This window comes from Phytophthora infestans, genomic scaffold, assembly GCF_000142945.1.
Source record: "Phytophthora infestans T30-4 supercont1.16 genomic scaffold, whole genome shotgun sequence".
NCBI classification, from domain to species: Eukaryota; Oomycota; class Peronosporomycetes; order Peronosporales; family Peronosporaceae; genus Phytophthora; species Phytophthora infestans.
In genome coordinates, this window is record NW_003303743.1 from 1,091,733 (window position 1) to 1,113,625 (window position 21,893).

Consider the following 21,893-nt stretch of genomic DNA (forward strand, 5'->3'; position numbering starts at 1 on the left):
ATTAACTGAACAGGCGCGGGAATACATGACTTCCGATTCTGTACAAGACGACGGTGACGGCAATTTCTTCGAGCAGGAGGTACTCCACTCGATGAATATCAGTGGAATGCCTCCCCACAAATTGACCCTCAAGGTAGGAATGCCTATCATGATGATGCGGAACCTGAATCCAGATCTAGGGCTGTGCAACGGAACACGGCTTCGAGTTGTGGCCCTCAAGCCACATGTCATCCACGCCACAATCATGACCGGTGAGCGACAAGGGCAACATGTGTTGATTCCCCGCATTGTTTTCATCAGTGACGGAGACATTCGGAGCTTTCCGTTTCATTTGACATTCGGAGCTTTCCGTTTCATTTGAGACGCAAGCAGTTTCCTGTCCAACCGGCCTTTGCGATGACGATTAACAAGGCGCAAGGACAAACGGTGCAGTACTTGGAGCTGTATCTTGCTACGCCTTGCTTCTCCCACGGGCAGCTGTACGTTGCGATGTCGCGAGTTACTTCAAGATCAAGATTCAAGGCGCCGGTCGAGTACCCAAAGCTGGAGGAGGAGAATGGGGTCTACGCCCAGAACATTGTCTACAGGCAGATCTTTGGTTCGGAGTAGGAATGTTCAATTTCATATGCATTTAATACATCACGTTTACATAAATCATGTTTACGCCGGAGCGCAGCGAAGGCGGGAGCCCATTTCTCCTTGGGCTAAAACCTGCCACCTCCGCCGCGTAGTGGCGGCGAACGGCTTGTCTTACCCCTCTAGTGGAGTGTGGTCTGCGTCAGTCCGTCCGGAGGTAGAGTTCTAAAATTTAACGCAAATGCGGGCGTTCTACTGGCTGCCAAGCGCAGCGAAGGCGGCCTCGATTCGCTAAAAAGCTGTCGAGCGCAGCGAAGGCGGCCCCCATTGGCTAAAATCACAATTGTGTTCCTTACGCATTATATGTGGTCTACATATCGTACTTAAACGCACCGCTTAAATTTCATTTTGCTTTCATTTTCAGCTGCGGTTCGCAAGGTCACGCGAAGGGCGCTGCCTGTGTACGCGTTAGTTAGTATAATTAAAAGGCGCCGATGAGTACACACGTACGATATCGTCGTAGGAGCTGTTGAAAAAAATTGTAGGCTTTGGTGACGTATATTTTGGCCTCAATCGAAACGTTAGTACCTTTTGGATATTTAATGATGTTTTAGGCTTCGTAGTACTTCTGTACTAATTTAACTTACAATATTATTTTTCGTAGTACTATTACTAAGGCTTGTCATATTTTTGCTTGGAGTTATTTGTAGTAGTAGTACACATAATAATTATGTCAGCGTTTAATAATAAAAAGCAATTGTATTACTATTAATAATAATGTGAAAACTTTAAAATATGACTATTGTGACTTACACCCCTGCATCCCACTTTGCCTCCGGGAGAAATATCACCTTCCTTTGTATTTGCGCGCGTAGTGTGTGACCTTAAGATATTATGTGAGCTTTCCAACAATACACGTTGTGTACATTAAACAAAATGGGAACAGCGTTTGTGATTAAGTTGGCGCGGATGCACATGTCTAAGCAAGGACACGAAGATCGAAGGAATACCGACCTACACTATGTACACGATGGGATAGAAGAGCAACACGAAGCACGAAAGATAGAAGCCTTAGCCGATGCAAACCACGAAATATTTTACGTAGCGTGAAAGATGGAAGTGCACGCAGCCATGAAAAGGACAGAAGGACAAGAATATGACGGGAGCGTACGGGCCACAGAAGGGAACTTAATACGTAGACACCCCAGCATGCCGAAATGCACGGGCTACGAAAGAGCACGCACGCTCGAAGCCACGGTAGAACACGTAAAGGTAAGAGTGCGCGGACAGAAATTCTCCTACAGCACCACGGCTGAACACGGAGCACAGTCGACCGAGCAAACATGAAGCCGCGGAAGACCATTAACGGGAGGTTGTCGAGTATTGAAACACGATACCAGGGTGAAGCCGGAGCTCACTGGGGAGCGCGATACTACTGTAGATAGCAAAAGCTTGGACGACAGACCAACCGCTACACCAAGAGATGGCACGATAGCATGGACGATGGGACATCCACTAAAACATGGGAGAACAAGCAGCCACGGGAAATCACCGAACCACTGAGCACGATAGCACTGTAGAACCTGAGATCGCCGGGCCCCTGAGGACGATACTTCATTAAAACACGTTTACCCGGACGGCCGACCAGCCACAAAATCGGGGGGAAACGCTTCTGGAGACCATGATTGCACAGCGCGGAGCACGGAACCATCGTAGAACGCGATAACATTGGCAAAACGTATATACTATGCGATCACTATAGCATAGACAGCGTAACCACATTGCGATTGCACTATAGCGCGATAACGCGGTACCACAGGGGTGCACGACACACAAGTGAGAGAAAACATTTTAAGATCACGCATTGACGAGGGTACCAGAAATGGAACGCTATCGACCATGAATGATTATGGACGCGAAGCCTGTGGAATCCACGTAAACCCTTAAGAACACGGAATATCTAGCAGCCACGAAAGAGGGTCGTACTACGGGAGCGCATGAGACCAAAGGAGCTAGCGCACAACCACTAAGCACTGTGAGAGAATGAGTCCACAAATCCAGGACAATCACTAAGCAGCGTGAGCCACGGGTGAGCAGGGAACCACGAAGCCAGGAAGATCACGGAAGAGCGCCGGCCACTGTAGAACATGACATCCAACCTGTAGTACGGGGTAACGGAAGCGTACCTAAAAACGATATTATACGGGTCCACATGAGACTACGGAATGGTAAGTGGTTAAGTACACGAAGCCAAGCCCTACTGGGGTGAACGACGCTAACAAAGTACGCGCACCAAGAAGCATTTGAATTTGCGGCCACCGCATCTCCAACAAACCATGCCACTCCGCCGCGTAGCGGCGGCGAACAGCTAGTCTTACCCCACTAGTGGAGTGTGTTGTCCGTAAGTCCGTCCGCGGCTAGGGTTTATAAAACTCACGCTAATGCGGGCGCTCTATCGGCTGCCGAGCGCAGCGAAGGCGGCGTCGATTGGCTAAAAAGCTGTCAAGCGCAGCGAAGGCGGCCCCTATTGGCTAAAACATCATTGTGTTTTGTACACACTTTATGTGGACTACACATCGTACTTAAATGCACCGCTCGAATTTCATTTTGCTCTCATTTTCAGCTGCGCTTCGGGAGGCCACGCAAAGGGCGCTGCCTGTGTTTGCGTTACTTAGCATTAGTAGAAGGCGCCGATGAGCACGCACGTACTATATCGACGTAGGAGCTGTTATAAAAATTTGTAGGCCCTGGTGACTTATTGTTAGGCCTCAATCGAAACTTTAGTAGTTATTGGATATATAATAATATTTTAGGCTTCATAGTACTTTTCTTAAAAATCAAACTTGCAATACTGTTTTGAGTAGTACTATTATCAATACATTTCATATTTTTCCTTGCAGCTATTTGTAGTAGTAGTACACATAACTATTAAATCAGCGTTCGATAAAAAATCACACTATAATTATTTTTAATCAAAATGTGTATACTTTAAAATAAGATTATTGTGGCTTACACCCCTGCACCCCACACTTCCCCCGGGAAAAAGTATCATCTTCCTTTGTATTTGCGCGCGTAGTGTGCGACCTTAAGTTATTATGTGAGCTTTCCAACAATATACGTTGTGTACATCAAACAAAATGGGAACAGCGTTTGTGATTAAGTTGGCGCGGATGCACATGTCTAAGCAAGGACACGAAACACGAAGGAATACCGACCTACACTATGTACACGATGGGATAGAAGAGCAACACGAAGCACGGAAGGCCATGGACGATGATAGAAGACTTAGCCGATGCAAACCACGAAGTTTTATAATTAGCGTGAAAGATGAAAGAGCACGCAGCCATGAAAAGAACAGATGGACAGAACATGACAGGAACGTACGGGCCACGAAAGGGAACTAAATACATAGACATCCCAGCATACTGAAAAGCACGGGTTACGGAAGAGCACGGACGTTCGAAGCCACGGTAGAACGCGTACCGGTGAGAGTGCACAGAAACAATTCTCCAACAACAACACGGGTAAACATGGAGCACAGTCAACCGACCAAACGTGAGCCCGCAGGAGGCCAGATACGGGAAATCAGAAATCATCAATCTTTGGAGCACGATGCCTAGGTGGAAAATGAGCTCACCGATCCACGGAGCGCGACACTACGGTAGCTAACGATAAGACAGACGACAGCCCAGCCCCAACACCAGAGATAACACGACAGCATGGACGGTGGGTTAGCCACTAAACCATCGAAGAACACGCTGCCACGCGAAAGCATCGAGTCACGGAGCAGCATACCAGTATAGAACCTGAGCTTACCGAGCCACGGAGCACAGCAGTACACGAGAACACGATTGCACGGACTGCGGACCGCCCACCAAATGCACAGGGGGTGGGATTGGTATGACCACGATTACACACCGTGGAGCACGATGGCATCGTAGAGCACGATAACACGGACGACGCAGATGCACTACACGTGCTCAATACCATAAACAGCATAACCACACCGCGATTGCACGATAGCGTGATACCGCGGTCGATGACACTTCATCAGGAGATCACGATGCACGGGCGACGGAATCACACGACTGCATGGAGGCACCAAAGCACGGAATAGCATCCTTTGGTTAGAGTACCGGTGATGGGAGGCCAACGGCCACGAATGCCTATGTATCACGAAAGCGGTACAGCCCGCGTAAATGTTTGAGAACAGGGAATAGTTAGGAGCTACAAAAGAGGCCGTACTAAAGTGCATGAGCTCAAATAAGAGCGCATATCCACAAACAGCATGGACCACGGGTGAACAGAGAACCACGAAACCAAGAAGAACACGGAAGAGCACAGGCCATTGAGGAACACGACATTCAACCTGTAATACGGGGTAACGGAAACGTATCAAACCACGATATTGTACAAAGCCACGTGAGATGACGGACAGTTAAGTGGTTGACTACACGAAGCCACGACGTACTAGGTTGAACGACGCCCACAAAATACGCGACACCAAGAAGCACTAAATTTGCGGCCACCTCATCTCCAACAGACCATGCCACTCCGCCGCGTAGCGGCGGCAAACGGCTAGTCCTAAAGTATCAAGGCTAGCACGGTGTCCGTCCGTCCGTCACACGAAAAGCTCAGATTTTTGAGCCTTCTCATTGGCTGCCGAGCAGAGTGAAGGTGACTTCGATTGGTTAAAACTAAATTACGTAGCTTACATCGGTAAACTCATGTGGTTCACAGAGCACATATGGAGATTTGCACACGACTGTCCATTATCCGAAGGCGCCATCGTTTTAATATTACGAAGTATTTACTATATGTTGCATTTAATATTTTAGTGCCAAACAGACAGAGCTACTTATTCTCAAAGGAAAACCCCCTAAAGACGCTTCCTATTAATAAGCTGCAAGGTGCTTAGCGTACACGTAGGAATGCGTGTTTTCGAGGCCATACTATTAATATACGTAATACTATATTCTTAATAGTTTCTGCAAGAAGCAATGACTAAAAAATTACTACAACTGTTTTTGCTGTAGAAATATTAAGAATATTCTGAATGTGAGGTAACCGACTGAGCTGCCAAACAGAAGTAGATGTAGACAACAGAAGCTGGCCGTAAGAGCAACGCTGTGCTAATAAACGTTGTCGCTTGAGCCACTAAGATAGATAGGTTTAGATTGAGCAAAAAGAACTTAAATGTGCTGATGACAATTACTACTGTAAGCGATATCCGAAGGCGGCATCGTTTTTATATTACGAAGTATTTAGGCCGTGTTCGATCTAAGCTAAAACCAGCTGTAATTGTTATTAAAGAGCTGGAATGTCTCAACCAGCTTTATTCCGCTAAGAAACACAAAAAATGACATCCAGCAGGATAGCTCCAAACGACTGGTTTCAAAATTCAGCTCTGGGTTGAATTTTGATTCGTCCTCCTTTGCGCCTTCAAATCCAGCCTTTTTTCTGATGGAACACGATCACTTATTTTTTTTTTTACTAAACAAAACGACTGTTCTACAGCTCTAGCTTATTTTCAAACATGCTGGATTTGCCCCTGCAAACCGAACACGGCCTTACTTTTTTAATGATGCATGTTGCTTTAATATTTGAGTGCTAAACAGATAGAGCTACTTATTCTCAAATGAAATAGCCCCTAAAGACGCTTCCTATGCTGCAAGGCACTTAGCGTTCACGTGTGGTTTTGAGGCCATGCTATTAATACACAAAATATTATGTTCTTTATGGTTTCTGCAAGAAACAATGACTAAAAGAATAACTACAACTGCTTTGTTGTAGAAATATTAAGAGCATATCTGAATGTGAGGTAACCGATTAAGCTGGCAAATAGTAGTACATGTACAACAGAAGCTGGCCGTAAGAACAACGCTGTGCTAATAAAGCTGTCACTTGATCTATAAAGATAGATAGTTTTAGATTAAACCGTATGTGTTACTGCTGTTTTTTAAGAGTCGCTTAGACAGCAAAGTCCGATACTACTCAACGGGAGGACGTGCCCCGACAAGAGCGTAGGGTACGAGTTATAATGAGGCAAGACAACAACAAAACATGAGAGGTGCTAATTGTAGTTGGCTAAGTAGATAGTTAACTCATATAGAAACGTAATAAACGTCAAGCCTAAATGACGTTTAGCCATCCTGGAATCATTGTTAAACTATCAAATAAAAACACCGCCGTCAACAATAACAACAGCAAGGCATCTTGCGACGCATTATCTAGATGCTTTAATCATAACTGGCACAGATTGGAGTGTCTAATGACTCATTATGAATCAGCACAAAATGAGCGCTAAATGTATTAAAATGTACAAATTTGAATATTGTTTTGTTTTTCATTGAGTTTGGTATGAGAAGTGATCAATCTTTAGCTACTTACAAGATTAAACAGGCAATACAAGCGGGTAAGTAGGGCAAGCTGGCACGCCTTTACTATCTTTTGCGTTGACGTGAGCTAGGTTTCATGGCTCAGAAACGGCCCGTGGTATCGAGCACGACGCTAAGCTAAACATATTGTGTAGCGTTTGTATAAATGTTATTTGAAGTGCAGGTGGTTTTGGGTGGAAGATGAAGATACAGTGATCACCAACAATAATAAAGAGGTTGTAGTAAGAATCTTGATTCAAGATCATTCTATTAATTATCTTTTATCACCTAAACATGATGCTGACCCAGATAACTTAATAAATTTAAAAATATCGAGGCGCATAGGGGGGCCTAGCTTTTTGTAATACATGTACTTAACCCGCCGAAGAGTAGCAGAGACAGGAAGGCCAAAACAAGTATAACTAAACCTAAACTACCCCCGCGTAGCGGCGGCGCTCGGCTAGTAATAACGTAATTTGCCAGTTGAGTGCCTGATTTTGGGCATGTTCAAAAGGTGCATCTAGCGAAAAAGGCACCAATTGTTGTTTAGAATTGGGTCTTTGGAAATCAAAAAGGGAAAACCAACGCATCTAATACTTATTTTTGCGTTTTCACAAACGAACATGTGAAATGCAATGGCTAGTCAAAAGTGAGGATATAATTTGAAGCTATCAGTTTCAAAAGTGAGGATGGAATTTGAAGCTATCAGTCCACGGTTCTGGCTATCGACTAAAGCTTACCCTGAAGCAGCATCTCCTTGGTTATAAGACGTCCTACAAAGTCCACGGTGCGTCGTGAGCGTTTGCCTTTAGTGCGAGGTGCTGGTGGCAGCTGTAATATGCTGCTACGTATATCTTCTCGAATTTCACGCTTTCGCTTGAGCCATGCCGCCCTTCCAATGTCTCCGCGTGCTCCACCGCTCGCAAACAGTCGTAAACGAGCCTGCATACTAGGCAAGAATGGTGGATAGATTTTTGTGGTTCTGAAGCCATTTACAGCGTTTTCAGGGCTTGCCATCACCGCGTTACGATACGCATGGCAAACTATCTCGATGGCATCCGATTTTGCAATAGTACAGTCCGAACTGTGCAGCATTTTGGCTTGTAAAGTAGATTTCACCATGCTCTGGAAAGGCTTGAAAACAGCCACGTCAAGGGGCTGATAGAGGTGAGTGGCATTTGGAGGGAGACCGACGAGCACAATTCCTCTGTGTGACCAAACGGAAACTTCACCTGAAATAAATTAACCCGTCAAAATTGATTATTACAATATCCTTGTTAATAATTAAAATAATTCCAACAAAATATAAACGCACTTACCGATTTCGACATGAGTCGAACTGTTGTCCAGGACCAGCACCACGGGACGCTTCACGTTGTTGCTTGTCAAATACGAGTCAAACGTCTTCATCCAGAGCTTAAATATACCGGCATTACTGAAACCTTTGGGTGCACCAGTCACAGTTTTGTGTTGTCAATGGATATGGCAGCCATTTCCTCTCGATAAATCCTCTGCCCCGGCAAAATAAGCAAGGGAGGTACTGCGTCGCCTGCCGCATTCACAGCAGCTACCACGGTCATGTGAAAATTTGCCTTAGATTCTTGTGTCCACACATTGGACGACCCTTTCAACGCCACAACCTTCCGCGTAGATGCCTTCGGCATAAACGCCGTTTCGTCCATGTTGAAAACGCGACTCTTATCCAGCTTATGCTCGATAACAAGCTGCGCCATAGTGTAGAAGAGGCCAAGCACAGTCCCTGCCTTAACGTTATTGCGGACGCGGGCGATCTGCTGAGCGACCCGAGGTGTCAGCTGTGGGTCCCTCCCTAAGAAACGTCGGTACCAGCCCGCCGTAAGCGGCGTCGCTGGTTCTGTCGAGCGAGTTGGCATGGACAGCGTTGCAATGTAAACTTCGTTAGCCTTGGCCAATATGGCAGACGGCCCAACAGGTAAGCCAACTCGCTGCATAGCACACACCCATTCCACCAGGTCATCTTCTAGCTCCATAGACAACGTCGGCTTGGTCCCACGACGACTACCCGTCAGATCCTTCCCTTCTCTCTGCTCTTTCTCCTTCTTGAACAACGTTCTTAACGGGATGTTGGTCATGCGCGATACAACAGCATATTTCTCCCCTTTAGTAACTCTTTTGAGAGCTATGAGGAGGTCTTCAAGCGTGTAGGTTCCCCCTCGGCGCAGCGTTGTAGACTCCACGTCTTCGTCGTCTGCTCCCATGGATTCGTGGCTTGTGAATGAATGGGCTGCGGTTGGTCAGAATCGAATACCCTTTTTTTTAAATGATGAGTCGGAATAATGTGGATTATATTCAGTTGGTTGTGGAAAAGCGTGCACTGATGTGACTGAAATGAGATCAACCAATCCAATTGCACATTTTTGATTTTAAGCTTAACAACTGGCAGAAATTCTGCATCGTGCACGCAATTGGCATCACGCACTCAACTGGCAAATTACGTTATATAATATTATTAATAAAAGAATGTACTTGTACTGTCTCTTTTGCCACCTGGTTTTCTTCATGATTATAATTCAACTATTATAAAACCATAAGTGACGACAAACGCATTCCAAAATTGACATACTTACCATGGATGAAGTCCAATGAGGCGAGAACCTAAAGCTGTGAAGTGGTGAGAGGAGAAATCCTCGGTGACTCGAGCATCCACGTCGTCTTTTTGCCAGTGATCAGCTGGAAGTAAGCGAGATTTGTACCGACGAAGCTGTTCTTGAGCATACGAGCGGTTCATTGGGATGTCTGGGATGAAACCTGTGTAGATGACCTCGCGTGGAATGGTACCGACATGTTTGTAGCTGTTGGCGTGTGGGAGGCGCCAGTCAAAGAATATTACACTACCAGCCTCGCAGCCAATGTGCTGATAGCGATCAATAATCACCCGATCCTCCTGCATGCGTAGAGGAGAGAAGTCGCCGAGACAGACCTGCGGACGGCGGAGAGGAGCTGTCATGGGCGTTTCTGTGATAGTTTCCGGCTGATTCTTGGCTGCGTAGTCAGTAAACTCCTTGTGGAAACCAGGGACACATTCAAATCCGCCCGTGTTGGGCTCCGTGTTGCTAGTGAGCACCGTGATGCATTGGATAGGACGCCATCGCGGAGTGTCCTTGCCCGAATCGAACATTTTGGTCGGACAACAGTCCCAATGTGGCGTTAGTGAACGTTGCATTGGACGTGACTTCTTTTTCCCAAACTTTCTAGAGATTGCATCTGGCACGCGATAACAAACGCGGTTGATATACATGTATCCATGTTTGCCGTCGAAGTCTCCGAAAGGGTGCTGGAAATCTGGGTGATTATGTGCGTACGTGGCCTCCCATAAGTCCGTCATTGCTGCAAATACCTTTTCGTGCTCAGCTACTTTTAATCTCCACGACGGATAGAAGAGATCCAGGATGCCCCCTGCACCACCAGTACTCGAGAGCTTCTTGAGATTGTCACCAGTCTCCTCCAAGTTCTCATAGTCCTACAAACAAATAATGCGCAGCACGATGCAATTGCAACAGCATCAGAACTTGATGCTGTCATGAACAGCAATTGACTCCTGCAACGCACCACTCCGTACTTCGCAAGCTCACGGTGCAGTCCTCGACGCGCCTCCGCCACCTCCTCCGGCGTCAGGACATTGGGCACTACTAGAACCCCATTCTCCACAAACTTCTGGATCTGTTCAGCTGTCAGGTATCGCTCGATTACTGTCGGGGTGGCGGCGTCGACTGAGATTCCCTGCTCCATTCGCGGCGGCATGTTGGCCCACAATTATTGGATAACATCTGACTCTGAGGATCTGATTCTTAAGGAATGAAATTTTTGTTGCCTTATTGAAATCAAGTCAAATCGTTACCGCGTCTCCTGACTCCCCCTGGGCCAAAGACAAACCAGTGGGAACCATGCTGCGCAATGTGCTCATCATGGCGTCCAGCGGCATCGTACTCTTCTCCAAAGAATATGCAAACGCCGTTGCCCAGGTACCATTCCTCACCAAACTCTTGGCTTTCTAATCGCGCAACATTTACGCTCTGATTCGCTGTAGAAGCCACGTTTTAACTGAAAATGTGTGGCCATGTTTGTGTTGGTTGGGGTATATGCTGCGCTCTAGCCTCGATTGGTAGGCTCGTTGATCACAGCGATGCTCGAGTTCTCCAACAAAGCAAGTGGCGCGCCTGTGTCGTATATTCAGATGTCTTTCGGTGCGTTCATTCGCTCTGAAAGCGACTCTACATGCGTGTGGAGATGAAAAGGATACGTCAATTATTGACAGTGTGCGCTGTCTTTCGCTTCTGCTAGTGGCCGTGACGGTGGTCACTAATGACAAGCACAAGGTTTTCTGCGCCATGTTCCATGATACAGCCGACGGTGCCGGTTTTTCGGCGTTCGTAGCGCAGGAACTGTTGGCAGCATTCATTGCGCAGCATGGAGACGAACTGGGCAACATGGGACACAATTTGCGGGACTTCCACCGATTTCAGTACAGGATTCTCAGTGTTATACGCGAGTCAGTCAAGCCGATTGTCAGAAAATGTGGGTGCACCAGGGTGGTTTAGTCTCGAGCGAAGTGCTTATGGGAAATTCGTCGTGGTGTTCGAACAGTACAAAAGCAGCGCGGAATATTGAAGGCGATGTTAGTGTTAGACGGCGCAGTGACATGTGCAACTGGAGACGTGGACCCGATCGGAGTGCTGGCGAACTTGCAGGCGCTAGTAAATAGCTCGATTGATATGAGTACGTTAGCGCTCTCCAGAGACTCTGTCGGTTATTGCAACTTATGTGGCTACTTCCTTGATATTCTGCAGTGTCGTTTTCCGGTGACGGTGTGAGCTCCATGACAATTCAGAGCGGACGCAACTCGTGCATACAAGTGAGCGTTGTAGAGGGCAACGACGCGTTAGTAGTAGTATACAAGAAGGGTGCGCAAGCTTCCAAGAACACGGCGGCAATAGAAGAGTGTGTCCGAGCACTACGCCACGGTACGTACAGCAGGGTGAAGCCTTGAACTCTTGCAACTGACTTTTGATATGTGCTTGGGTGGACTGTTTCAGTATGCGTATTAGCACGCACATTACAGCAAAACTCGCGGTGATGAAGACATCTCAGCTTCTCCTTCTAGTAGTATTAGCATCACATTTTTCGACAACAGCAGCAGTTTTACGTAAACCGGAGCGGTTACCATGTACTTCAGTATCATTTTGTTTTCTTTAAATGGGTTCAAGCTGTTGCGTGTCCGTCGTTTCTTGTGCCTTCCTCTTGGCATGAAGAATTTTTGCTCCTTACCGCTACGATCATCATACTGGCTGCATTCGGCTTTTGTTTTTTCATCATCGTCTCCAGAGACTCCGACTTAAACTCATTGAACAGCAGCGAGGAGACGGTGGACGACGCCACGCACGTGATTTTCTATCGGCATGCTCGCTGTACTAAGAGGGAGCGTGTATAGCGAGCAGGATGCAGGGCTGCTCGACCTGGGGCTTTAAGGTCGACACCTCGCGGCCGGTTGCCAAATATGTTTGTACGTTCCAGTCGAAATGCAAAGATTGTGCGGTGATCTGTTTCTTATCCTTAACGCAACTCAGCCATCATCGGGCTTCAAATGTGGTTTTAATAATTGAAACCCGGTTTAAAAGCCGGTTTTATTGTTTTGTTTTTGCCTGTTTTGGATTTTATACCGCCCCGCGTATCATGAATTGTGCTTTGCAATGCGTTTGTCGTTTCCACTTATAATCTGAGTGAGGCTGTATATAGAGCTCTTCGAACTGTCCTTCCTGGATTTACTTTTGTCTGGACTACTCACGAAGCTTCCAACTTTGGACTTCACCAGTTTGGAAAGTTATGGATCTCTACGATAATATTATTGGCTTTTGAGCTTCATTGTTTTAATCTTTTACTGCCCGGTTCCCTACGGCAGCACTCGCTGATCGCGATATCAGAATAATTGTTCGGTGCGCATCCTGGCGCCGTGCAGAACGGTTGTGCACTACTTGACGCGGCGAACACGGCGGCAACAGAAACAAAAAAATGGGTCTTGAGATTCATCTTCACCAGAAACCGACGTAAGCTTGACTTGCGATATAGAAGAATGAACGCAAGATCTTCCGAGTCGTCAACGGTTCCCGTGGAAAGAGTATTGAAAACGCGTTGTTGAAAGTCTTAAATATGTATTACGACGTAGCCTTGTCACGGCGTATCGAACACGCGATATTGAAAAACGTAAACGTGTATTACGACGTAGCCTTGTCATGGTGTATCGAACTAGCGTTATTGAAAATCGTAAACATGTATCTCAACGTAGCTAAATTGCACCACGCTGTTTCCTCTGGTAGCAGCTGTACTGAAATACACTTTGTCTGCTACCCCGTACGGATGTATTTCAGTGTACATGTAATAGTCGCTGCATTGAAGCTGAAAAGTGGCAACGGCAGCAGATCATTTTCATAAAATTTGTCATCACATGAAATTCGTATCGGTTTTTTTTACCGCAATTAACAATGATATGTTCACTTCTACAGTAGATATTGATTTTAGTACATGGAGTCCCTCCCGGCATGAGCGTATGCGAGCTAGTATCGATGTTTGCATTTTTAAACCATTAGAGACAATATCGTTTTGTTCGAGAGCGAGCTGATGGATAAGAACGTTCGCTGGTACGAATCCAAGAAGGGCACAAGACCGACCGCCAGACACAAGACAAAAACTTGAGCGACCGATCCGGTTGTTTGCATTGCGCGATTTCTATGCAAAGAATTTAGCTACCCGTGAGGCCGAAAGAAGAATGGCATCCGCCATCGTCGTGATGTTTGTAAGTGCCAACGCAGCAATAACTCTGGAAATGTTGTTCACTAACAAACAATTTACTGTAAGCGAACATCATACCGGTACTTTGTAGACAAAGTAATCATACGGTGTGATAGTAGAATGATCCTTCACCAAACTACTATTTAAAACCGTGCCACCGTCCACAAATCTAATACATGTACTCTGGTATTATTAGCGAGCAGAGAACTAAAGATTTCCGTCTCTGCCCCAAGTGATACTGATTTTTGTGTTTCGTCTGTGGCCTTCGCGACGTAGTATTAGCGCACCGTATTCGATGTGCTCAGGGTCTTTATGGCCTCGAGTCAGTCTTCATTCAACTCGTTTTAACATATTATATTTGTGTCCATTTTTTCACATTCCTCATCGTACTTGTACTCTTCTGCATCCTTGAAGTATTGATGTCATATGATTGCCATACATGTAGTCATACCAATCCTCCCCCGCTTTGATGCCTTCTTGTCGGCGCAGGAGTTACATGTACTCCATGTAACTTCCAGTGGTGAACGATAAAAACTCTCGACAACTGATTCGCCCATTTGTCAGGCAAACATCTGTCACCTACAAATGCGGCTACGTACGTCGTACTGCAATTTATGTTTACGTTTTTCTTAAGGCGCGTTTTCATACCTAAACGAAGGGGTTATATTAACCCTTGGCTGACCTTTGACGACTCGGAAAATCTTGCGTTCATTCTTCTATTTCTCAAGTCAAGCCCACGTCGATATCTTACAAAACTGATGAAGATGAACTTCAAGACCTACGCTCTTTTTGCTGTTGCCGCGGTGTTCGCCACGTCAAGTAGTGCGCAACCGTTCTGCACGGCGCCAGGATGCGCACCAAACACGTATTCTGATCACAATATCAAGGTCAGCGAGTGCTGTCGTAAGCAACCGGACTTCTATCAATGCTGTTCGGATAGTTGCAACAAAGGGCTTCCATGTAACCCCGCACGTCCATGATGTAAGTGAGATGGAGGTCAAGTTTCAGCGATGCAGATTTAACAGTACCAGGCTCCAGCTTAACAAATTTACCTTATCGAGGTTAATTTGCACTTAAAATGGGATTGTCCAAATAAGAGAACCAACAACAACCGTAGTACATCCGTTTTATTGGCTCGCAAACCAATCACCTTAACTTAGGAACGGTAAGGTGCTGTTATTTTGTGCAACTTGGCTTAAAAAAAAAAAAGATGCTGAGAACATACTGTAGTATCAAAGGGTGCTTGATTAAACGCTACTATTAATACATCAACGAACAGGTTGTTTCGGAATTATGACTCCTGAGTCATACTACTACTACTACTCGAGCTGTAGTACAGAAGTACTATTTACATAGTACAGACTCCAAAAAAGGGTGGCAATTATTTTTGAAAGTGACAACGAGGAATTCTTCAAGTTGGTTGCACTTTCGCAGCAACGAGTGCCCTTTTTCTAATTAAAAATACGTTTCTAAACTTCCCATTTGAATACTCGGTGTTATCCCCCGCTTCACTCATTTAGTACTAGTATCTCTCTTCCTTGTCTATGCCAGTCATGAACATCGTCTGCAAGAGCCTTACCCTGCTCGTAGTACGTCTGGCCTGCAGCAGCTATGGGTCCGCCGCCATAGCAAAGTCCGTCACTACGGTACAACACCAGGGCTTGTTCTGGCGTAACACCTCGCTGTGGATGGTCAAAGTCTACCCGCAAGTAGATTTTCTCCCCATTTTCTACACCTTCTTCATTTGCTACCAGCTCTGGTTGCCAGTCGTGAAGTTTGCTGGCACTCGCACGAGCCTCGCGGTTCGACACGAGCGAAATTGTGCATTTGTCCAAGTCCTGACGATAACGAACTCTGTAAAAGCAGCGCATCCGGCCCGTGTCACGGAGCTCTGGAGGCAAATCTCCTGCCATCCAATTAAACTGCTCCGCTGAGGCAAAGAGCGCGTCCGAGAAGAGTGCCGGGTTACGCGTACCCTCAGCGACTATGACAGAGTGGTCGAACTTGTGCTTGCCAACCACAAACCACTTGGCGCTCATACCTTGAAGCCGTGCTCCTTGCCCCACAGTATAAGCCGTAAACCCGTGGTGCGGGTGCATCTTCTCCCCACCCACAGTGTAGAAGTACCCATCTTGTCGTTGAATGTATTGGTGAATGAAATCCGCAAAGTTGCGCTTGCCAATGAAGCAGATGCCGACTGAATCCTTCTTCGTCGCTGTGCAAAGACCTTCACTCTCTGCAATCTGCCGCACTTCCGTCTTCCGCATCCCTCCCAGGGGGAAGAGCACGTTCGCGAACGCTTTTCCATCCACACTCGACAGAAAATAGCTCTGGTCTTTCGACTCGTCCTCCGCTGCACAAAGGTTCGGAGGTCCGCCCTTCTCTGCGGGTCGCAGTGCAGCGTAATGTCCTGTTGCCACACAATCCGCCCCAATTTGCTTCGCAAACTCCGTGAAAGCCTTAAACTTGATCTCCCGATTGCACAAAATGTCGGGGTTCGGTGTCAGACCCTCTTCATACCCCGCCAGACACGGAGCGAATACCTGGTTCCAGTACGACTGCACCAAGTTCACCTGCAGCCACCAGAATATAATACCAGTCACCTGCCAGTTACTTATTCGCCCACGTCCATGTCAACCACCTTCACGAACCATTTGCGCCTCGATACCGAGCTGCTCGCAGACCTTCTGCACGTCTACGTACTCCGAGTCGACAGGACACGCTGACTCGCCTTCCTCATCACTGGGGTCCCAGTTCTTCATGTATACACCGGTGACGTGATAACCTTGGCGCTTGAGTAGCAGTGCAGCCACCGACGAGTCCACCCCGCCAGACATTCCCACGACTACGTGCTTCTTGCTGTAGTCAGAGACTGCAGAAACATCGAGGACAGTAGAAAGAGTAGACCGGCGTCTTAGAGACGACAGCCTGCTAGAAGCGCCGAAAAGCGCTCGCTGGCGACGTCGCTGAGCTGAAGCAGCCGCACTCTTCCACGTGCGGAGCAGCATTGTCAACGAATAACTGATTGGCAGGTATTTACATGAGTGGTACATAAATTTAATTTGAAAATGGAAACTAGATATATTTTTGGACGGATTGATTTGACAGACACAAAGCTAAAGTATATCTTAGCAAAAGCTCGATTCAAAAGTTTAAGCCAATCATAATTAAGTTCTGGATAAAAACAGTCCCAAACAATTTCCTATTAAATAGGGAATTGTTGATCCGATTCGGATCGTTACCGAATTATACATACCGTAGTATCGTCCGCTTATGTCAAGTGTCACCCCCCTATATTGACAAATCACAGCCGTGAAATGGACCTTGGCCAAGTAGAATTTGCAGTGTTTTGTCAGGTGTTACCCCACCCCCTGTTCCTTGAAGCCAGTGCTGCAGAACCGGAGCTACCGCAGAGCAGCGAAAAGACCAAGGACCAAAATGCGGGTGCCGTAGCAACGAGGCAGGCGGTAGCAGAAGCAGTTTATGTCGGAGACCTTTGCATTCAAAGCTGCCGCACTTCACCTGTGTCAAACGCGCACCATGCGCGTCGTGATTCGATCCTTGTGACCTGAATTTTTTGCAGCATTTTTTGGTGAACGTAGCTCAGCTAATGAGCCTGTGATGCTGATGTGGGACGACTTCAGGGCGCATTGGACGCCTCTGCAACGCATTCCCCTTGGATATACGCACTGCTGTCAACCAGCCGACATAGCATGGAATAAGCCCATTAAAGACCGAATTAGAGCATAAAAGAGCTGGCTACCGCTTTTAAGGCTTTATCGTGGCTAGATGACTGTGTAGAAGATGTTTCCTGGGACGACGACATCGTAGATCGATACATTCACAGAGATTATAGCTAGCTACAAGCTGTAGGAGAATTGTGTTGTTGTAGTACAACAACACAATTCTTGACTCATCCATAACCAGCACCTTGAGCTTATCCTGATCATTAAAATTTGTCGGTCCGAGGGGGGGGGGTGACACTTGACACCGATATTACGGGTATTGAAAAAAAGAGATAATTCAATAAAAGGACGTTTATTGCTTTCTATTCTTTCAAAATGGCAATGGCGGGAAAGCTCAGGAACGAGGTATTGCGTCAAGTGAAAACGGTAAATTATCCTTTTTAACATACTAAACCGTTTTGAAATCTATGTAGGATGTCGACCGCTATCTACGGATAAGGCTGTTTGACGAGATAGCCTAAAACTTCAAAATGTGCCACCACCTTCCGTCCGCTTTCATCTGGATCCGCTGCTTCTGATTCAGGGTGATATAGCACCCGTGCATAATCAACCTGTCATCATGTAGAATGCAGCCGTTGATGTAGAGACAGCCAGACCCTGTTTAATAAGTGATTTCCCACGTTTCTGACAGGTCTGAATTTTGTTTTGGTGTGGGATAATCATGCTACTTAAAGTGGTAAATGTGGAACCTTTAATGAATTCAAGTCTAACAACTCTCGGTGGTAAGTTGACCCAGGCGTTACCATTGCTTGCACTGCATAATTCCTTCCAGGTAGAGATCGGTCAGGGACGTTCTCTAATCGGTCTTCTCACAGCTTAGTACCAAGCAATTGGACTCGATTGTGGCTGTGTTTGAAAACAGATAAGCCCACCTACCACTGAAGTGAATTAAGAGTGGAAAACGTGAGTCATAAACTTGACGCTCAGTCGAAAGCGAGAAGAATGTTTCTCTTCTTTTTGATACCGATAACTTTATAATTGGAACCTAGCGAGAGCGCAAGCATGCGTTTATAAAAAGAGAAATGCCAATAATTGTGTCGATAATGCATGCTCGGATAGAGGATGGAATGGACTGTTCACGCTCAATGACCGCCTTAAGCGTCGTTGCATGTGGCACGGCTACGCCGTCAAAAAAAGTTAGACTCCTCCGCTTCATTTGCCGAGCTGTACTGTGCCCAACAATTCGGACGCTGGCGGATATGGTGTCCTCGATACTGCTCGGGGCGAAACGTTGTGAAGTATTTCATGGTGGAAATTGCTCTGTCCGAAAGCTTTGCAGAATTGGCAGGGGACGGTCTCCACTAGACCGGTCTGTGCATTAGTAGAAGCATAACGGAGCGCGAACCATCTGTCATGAACCTCTTGAAAGCTTCCCCCTTGCTTTGGTCGCTTCTTAGCGAATGTGCCGTCGATTGTAAGTTGCTGCATACCTGCTTCCCTTGGTTCGTTTTTATGCACTGGGCCTGGGGGAAGCAGGCCCCACATTGGGCTATTTTAGGCGGATTTCAAAATAAGGTACGTGGGTGTCAAACTTCAACAATCCCACGCTAAACTAGGGTTGGGGATAGCTGTAGCTGGACTGCGGCAATTGCACTATTGTCCCCCCGTCCGCCAGGCAACCTTACTCAGTCCTTACAAAGTGCTTATCCGATGCCGATATCACTGATCATTTGAGAGCGATTGGCACCATATTTCGACGCAAAAATCCACTCTTACGCGAGCTTGATATCCAAAACATTCGGCCAGAGGATGTGACCGGTGACTGAACATCTTAGCGTGGCGCCAGGATTCTTCCCTGGACGATTGGCTGGAGCCTCGTTTCGTCGCTGTCGTTATTCTGACGGATAGTACGATTATTGTTTAGTAGGAAGAAAGTCTCGCCGGCAGTGGGCAACTTGACCGCGAACGGAACTAACAGAAGGAAGATTCCAATGAAGTAGCGAGCATTGAGGCGGGGCAGCTGTGTCCTCGTGGACGACGAAATGCATACGTCAATGCAGCGAAAACCCGAATACTAGCAAAGGTCGGACGTGGTGTCAGTGTAGCTGATGCACTATTTTAACCCCTCCGTTACGAGAGCAAATCTTGAATGCACAGACTATTTTTCACATGCTTAATATCAAGCATGTTAAAAAAGTCTTAACGTAAAATTTGTATAGGAAAAAAAAGATCGGTGTCTGTATATTTGTACAAGATCCTGCAATCGTACGTATTGTGAGCCCACATGTTTATATCGAGCATGGTGAGTAAATTCCGTAAAGCCCATACGCGACATCATGCATGTGCAAATGGCTCTATTATTGGGAATGAATCGTTTTTGACGGAGTCACAGAACGGCTACGAAGGCAAATTTGTGTATTGCATCTGTCAGCTAAAAGCAAGTCAGTTGGGCTATTACTTACGCAGCTTCACTGTTTCCTACTCCTGCTGCTCTCTGTCGTCACTACCAAATTCCGTTGTCTCGTTCTGATCACAATCAGAATGTTCACCACCATCACTTCCCTCATTGCCGAGGCCTGCGGCCTCCTCCTCGTCCCCACCGCCCCCCTCCTCTTCACGACCCTCTTGTCCTTCCGCCCGCTTTTTTGGTGGGGCCCTCAGCTGGATACCGCGGCCGTGGCGCGGCTGTGGGCGCTCGCTTCCATTGCGCCAAAGTTGGTGCCAAATGGAGAAGCAAGTCTGGTTGCTATTGGGGTAATGTGCTTGGCGCACCTTGTCACACAAGTATACACTGCATTATACGTGTTAGATAGCAGTAGTAAGAAACACAGAGCATAGCAACGTACCGGTTCGAGCCTTTACTGCAGCCAGGACAGTAGAATCGCGTCACCTGCCGCTGTGTACTGCTAGTTTTCCGTATAGTACAGACCTTGCAATGCCGTTGACGTCGCTTTCGAATTCCATTTACCTCCGCCCATTCGTCGTCCATCTTTAGCTGGTGGGTGGACGGTGGAGCGTCGCCATGCCGTGGTGTAACTGGTCTAGGTGAGTACATCTTTGGACACATACAGTAATAGTTAGCAATGAGAACAACAAGCAGAATAAGCACCTTACTTACCGTGTTTGCAAATTCGGCTGACCCCATATGTAGTAGCTGGGCTTGCAACTGAGCGATGAAACCGGCGTGATCAGCGGAGGATCACCTCTCAATTTGCAGGCCTCGCGGTGCACAATATAGCAGCTGACGATAGCCATGTCAAAAAGGCCCATGGCCAAACTCTTGTAATACTTCCGAAAACATAGAGAGAGTTGCAGCGAGTAGCGCTGGAGACGAAGTTGGTCGAGGACATCGACCCCGCCCATACACCGATGGTACGTCGTCATGGCGGCGGGGCAAGGCACCGTCTCCTTCTGTCCTAATGTACATGGAAGGCTCCGCTCTGTTACATTGAAATAAACTACATGGTTAGAAAATAGTAGCAGTAAAAATAAACTGAATAACTTACCACAAGAGTCCATTGCATAACTACTTCCACACGCCAGCATGTGCAGGATGGTATTGTCGAACCAAACAAGAGCGGAGAGCTTCGGAACTGACTTTGACACAACAATCTGGGTTGTGCCCCGAGCGATGTTTTTCGGACGCTTTTTCTTGTCCTGCTTCAGCGATGGCGGAAACCCTTTCTTGTTAGTTTGAATGGTGCCCACAGCATAGACGTTCCTCTGAAAGAGTTGTAGCGAACTTTGTATCGATGTGTAGAACCGATCGGTTGCCACCGCATAGAAAACCCCGTCTGGGTCAGTTCAATACAAGCATAACATCAAGCATGTGAGACTTTGCCATCCAAAAAAAAACACGTCTGCATGGAAGCAGACGCTATCGGAAACAGACGTACCTGAGGCAATAAGATGTCCTCGCACAGCACGTCATTAAAAGTTTCATCCCCCATCGGTGGGGCTTATCTTTCATGAACTGACGCGTCCGGTTGAATTTTCTCTGCGAAGGCAGCATTGCTTCGTCGAATGACAACCATGGGGGCGTAATAAATCCACTCAGAAACGTCCTCTCCAACGTGTTCATAATTGATCGCACCTTCCAACCCTGCAGCCGGCGCGTCGTTGTCCGTAAAGTGGAGAAACCGCATAATCTTATCAAACCGGTCTCGCTTCATGAATCGTCCAAACGTGCCAATCGGTACCGCGCCAACCGATGCTGTGGCCCAATGGTCAGACACTCGCCGTGAGTGCGGGCACAACATACGTGCCAATAGCAGCCCGATACACTGGAGAATCTCATGAGCTTTAATTTTCCCATGAATACGTCTCTCGTTTGCCACAATCTCTTCTAGTGTCTTTTTGTTTACTCCAGTCTGTGCACGAAACTTAGCCTCCATCCGCTCTGCGAAGTGAAGTTCGTAATACTTGTTCGTCT

General features: G+C 46.8%; 3 protein-coding genes across 3 annotated transcripts; 2 read left to right on the forward strand and 1 right to left on the reverse strand.

Annotated features, from left to right (window-relative positions):
- Positions 1–10,876: 10,876 nt before the first annotated feature.
- On the forward strand, positions 10,877–11,979 carry PITG_08822 (uncharacterized protein; the record flags this gene model as incomplete). The annotated part of the gene is made up of 5 exons (XM_002902838.1): positions 10,877–10,954; positions 11,086–11,176; positions 11,274–11,507; positions 11,577–11,708; positions 11,780–11,979. 5 exons carry the CDS (start codon positions 10,877–10,879, stop codon positions 11,977–11,979), a joined length of 735 nt encoding a protein of 244 aa, XP_002902884.1.
- A 2,410-nt stretch (positions 11,980–14,389) lies between these two features.
- Positions 14,390–14,755, forward strand: PITG_22863 (PcF and SCR74-like cys-rich secreted peptide, putative; the record flags this gene model as incomplete). The annotated part of the gene is made up of 1 exon (XM_002902839.1): positions 14,390–14,755. One exon carries the CDS (start codon positions 14,390–14,392, stop codon positions 14,753–14,755), a length of 366 nt encoding a protein of 121 aa, XP_002902885.1.
- Positions 14,756–15,283: 528 nt separating this feature from the next.
- Positions 15,284–16,612, reverse strand: PITG_08823 (tRNA-specific 2-thiouridylase mnmA, putative; the record flags this gene model as incomplete). The annotated part of the gene is made up of 2 exons (XM_002902840.1): positions 15,284–16,348; positions 16,427–16,612. 2 exons carry the CDS (start codon positions 16,610–16,612, stop codon positions 15,284–15,286), a joined length of 1,251 nt encoding a protein of 416 aa, XP_002902886.1.
- Between the last annotated feature and the right edge of the window lie 5,281 nt (positions 16,613–21,893).